General features: G+C 38.4%; 1 protein-coding gene across 1 annotated transcript; it reads right to left on the bottom strand.

Moving 5' to 3' along the window:
- Positions 1 to 381: 381 nt before the first annotated feature.
- Positions 382 to 2,950, bottom strand: LOC146312740 (C-type mannose receptor 2-like). The gene is made up of 4 exons (XM_084739427.1): positions 2,539 to 2,950; positions 1,359 to 1,777; positions 740 to 845; positions 382 to 395 (listed from the first exon to the last, which is right to left on the bottom strand). The coding sequence occupies exons 1-4, from the start codon at positions 2,948 to 2,950 to the stop codon at positions 382 to 384; spliced, it is 951 nt and encodes a 316-aa protein (XP_084595553.1).
- Positions 2,951 to 3,837: the final 887 nt, after the last annotated feature.

Here is a 3,837-nt window from a genome sequence, read left to right as displayed (position 1 = left end):
ACAAAACTGCTAAGCATCAAGCAATTAAAGTTATACATTTTCAAAGGGGAAAGCATATTTAAATATGACAAAAGCAAAAACATGTTTATACTTTTCAAAATCATTTCAAACCTCACTGTGTGCTCTGAAGTCACAAGCAGAAATATATATTTTCAACATATTTTAAACTCAAAACATGCAAAAACATCCAGTAAAATGAACATTTCAAGTATTAAAAAGCTGTTGCTGCACATCATGCACCAAATACATTAATATGCAAAAGTCATTTATTGCCAGTGATGGTGAAGAAAACGTAGTGAAGCTACAAAGAGAAGTGAAACATTGAATATTGAAGAGTGTTAATTTTTAAGAAGACCATGATGTCCTCTGCAGAATCACTGCTCAGCCGGTCGACCCTAAAACAGACAGAAAACAGAAATCATGGGGTTTAAAAGAGTCTTTTGGTGTCTGTGTAGGAAATATACAGCTACAGCCAGTATACAGTTAGCTTAGCAGAGGACAAAGACTGCAAATGGGGAAACAGCCTGGCTCTGTCCAAAGGTAACAAAATCTGCCTAGCAACACCGCAGGCTCAGTCATTAATACATCCTATCTTGTTGGTTATTGGCCAGGCATATGCTAACTTCTTTCCCCTATTTCCAGTCTTTTTGCTAAGCTAATCTTACTGATTGCTTATAACTGAACAGATCTGAGTGTGCTGAATGTTCTCATGTCTAAAATAAAAATGCAAATGAAATACCTTCCTCTTCCTCTTTCTTTTGTTCCTTGTGAAAAGTCTGCCCATCTGTCTCAATCCAGCGGAGTTTAAAGTCTGATATTACATGTTTTCCCAGCTTAGCATGCAGCTGAAAAGAAACAAAAATTAAAAAATGGTGAATATCCATATAGCCTTTGCTCTTCTTCACTTGGCAGAGAATATAATGATGGAAATGAAGAAGTATAATGAGCTTTTGATAAATTTTTATTAACCTTTGTGAAAATTTTAGGCTAAATCTTGAAAATCATCATAGCTACTGTGAACTGGTGTCTTTAAACCAAGAATAAAAACAGAAACAAAAGAGCAACTTTGTGAGGAATGGACATAACAGAGTGTTTATTTGTTATTATAGAGCATCCAAATTTTAGCATGGCCAGCTAAGTAGTTTACAACACACAATAGCAAGCCAGCATTACTTTCAAACCAAAGATAATAATTAGCTTATACTACTTTGGAGTTTTCATGTCAGAAAAAAGACTTGAGCATCACTGAGTTGGACGAGGATGCTACTGAAAGTCTAGCTGTGTGGAACTTTACACTCCAACAACTCTCACCAAACTCATTATCAGCATTACATTTAGCAGCTTCAGACTCACAGTACCTGATCTAAGATCTGCTGCTGGACAGCAGGATCATTCAGGTCGGCCTCAGACTGGAACTTTAACTTCAACGTTGTTTTGTGCTCGTGAACCGTTTGACAGACAAAGTAGTACTTTGTCGTACAGTCAGCCTCCCACCACTTTCCTGTGACTGTGTTGATCAAAGCACATGATTCTGCACTGCTGTCAAGCCCACTTTCGTCCCAGTTACTGAAGCTTTTGCGGCTCTGGTCAGACCAGTGAGTCCAGTGTTGTCTGTGGAGACCGATCCAGGCTTTTTCTGACAGAAGTGAGGAGATGCGCTGATTCTCAGACATGTTCCTCACACTGACGAGGTCTGTGTACGTGGACCTACAGTATGTCTTGGCGTCTTGCCACCTCATCCTGTTTTCCACCACAATATACCTGGAAGGACCTTGTTCTAAAAGAAAACAGCAAGAAAATGAAGGAAATGGATTGGACTGTGCATTGGCATTTTGCCCTATATTGACACTGTTTATTCTGGTAAAGAAAAGTACATTTATATCATCAGTACTCCGAATACATAAAGTAATGACAGTAGAATCAGACAAAGGTACTGAATCCATTGTAATGAAAATAAAGATAGGTAAAGTGATGTATTCAAAAATAATAAATATGCAAATGTCACATGACAAATATGTGCAGTTGTTAGTGACCAAACAATTGTTACTGTGACATCTGTTTTTGGAAGCAAAGCTCTCAAGTCATTACTATTACTATTAGTAGTAGTATTTATTCACAATTCCTAATTCAAGTAAACAGTTTTTCAATGATTAACACGTACTTTGAGTGTAAACATGGTGCCAGAGTGCATATAGAAAGCATTAAAAAAGGCAAAGGTTAACATGACCAATACCTGTGGCTGAATGTTCAAGCTAAAACCCAATAAAGGGTTCTTCTACATTAAGGTAAAAAAAAAAAAGCATCAAAACACAGATTGTTTATCAAATGAAGTTTTACAGGTGAGGTTCCCCTTACAGATGTTTGGGCTGAGCCCTCAGGTGTCCTCAAATCCTTCAAACACCCCTGTTTGCACCCTGATGAATCTGAAGAGCTTGAACCTGGGGTGTATTTTAAACCAGTATCCTGAGAGCGCCTGAAGAATATTTTTAAACTCTAATAAAGCAACTTGGAACTGAAGTCAGTTAAAGTTCTTCTTACCAGAATAGCAGACTGCAGGATGTAGTGTCCGACAAAGAGAGGTGCCCCACCCCCCATTTTCTGTCATCAAAACGCAGCTCTGCATGTAGGGCTGAACAACAGGCTCACTTGATGCCCAGTTGCTGAAATCTTTATCAGTGTTGATCGCTACATTTCCCTGCGCCCACTTCCATCTTGTCAAGTCATCATAAAGCCCAATCCATGCTTTTTCTCCACGGCCCTTAGATACACTGACAAGCCTGTCATTGTGGTCTTGATCGTCTACAGTGGCGAGGTCAGTGAACTTCTCTCTGCAGTAACTCTGAGCTTCAGCCCAGGTCTTTGAAATCTTTAAATGGTGGTACTCTCTTATGCTGTTTGCAGGTAGAAAAGACAGCCCTGATGGATCAAGGATTTTTTCATTTACACTCATGTAGTCTACTGCAATACAATAAACATGCAACAAATATAACCATTGTTAAATATGTAAATCGATGACTTGTTATAGACTGTCACAGAGATAACATGGTTCGATTCTGAAGCATTTCGAAGTGTCTATCTGACACACTTACACACGACATTTACATACAATCATTTCTCTGACCTGAGAGAGTGAGAATAAACAGAAACGTCGTCTTCATCCTGGAAACAAAAACATGCAGAACATGTTAATTTCTCTTCAACATATGAAAAAGAATTACCTGCAGGACTAGTAACAGAAGATTAGTTTTACCTATATGTAAAACTCCTGAAGAATCTCAGGGGTGGAATAATTTGATATGTGCATTGGATTCATGTTGAGCTAAATTTGAGGAAAACAGTTTTATAAGTAGTGAGGGAAATCTATCAAACAATTTCAGCTCAGAGGTCAGAGAGTCCTACCTTGGAAAGTTCCAGCTTTTGTTTCTGCAGGTTGTTCCAACACATCTCAGACCTTCAGTAAGTGTTCACCTACTTTTATTCAGTTTCTGCCCTCCTTAACTAAAGTACTTATGCAAACCCAATGTCAATCATTTTCTCCTGACTTCAGAAAACAGGATGCAGAAACATACAAATCATAATGGTGAAACTGACCTTTAGACCTGCTGTTTTGGACATGCTCTGACCCAGATGTCGACCTTAATTTAGTCCTTGTCAAAGCTGATCAGATGTTTACACATTTTCAATTTTTCCTGCTCCAACATATCAGGTTGAAGTTACTGAATGTTCACTTGCTGCCTAATATAGCCCACCCCTTAACAGGTAGCATTGTCAGTGGTTTTATTGTTGTGGCTGTACACAACTCAACAAAATATATAACATAGGTCTAGGAATTGCACG

Source organism: Lutjanus erythropterus, chromosome 16 (assembly GCF_056507025.1).
Source record: "Lutjanus erythropterus isolate fLutEry1 chromosome 16, fLutEry1.hap2, whole genome shotgun sequence".
NCBI classification, from domain to species: Eukaryota; Metazoa; Chordata; class Actinopteri; order Lutjaniformes; family Lutjanidae; genus Lutjanus; species Lutjanus erythropterus.
This window is presented reverse-complemented; position numbering and strand designations above follow the sequence as displayed.

Bases quoted from the DNA above. Each gene is read 5' to 3' on its own strand.
- LOC146312740 (XM_084739427.1), bottom strand. From the start codon at position 2,950: ATGAGTGTAAATGAAAAAATCCTTGATCCATCAGGGCTGTCTTTTCTA. The intron at 1,778-2,538 runs GTAAGAAGAACT...GTTTTCTTTTAG, and splicing joins TCCTGCAGTCTGCTATTCTG to AACAAGGTCCTTCCAGGTAT. The intron at 846-1,358 runs GTACTGTGAGTC...GTTTCTTTTCAG, and splicing joins AGCAGCAGATCTTAGATCAG to CTGCATGCTAAGCTGGGAAA.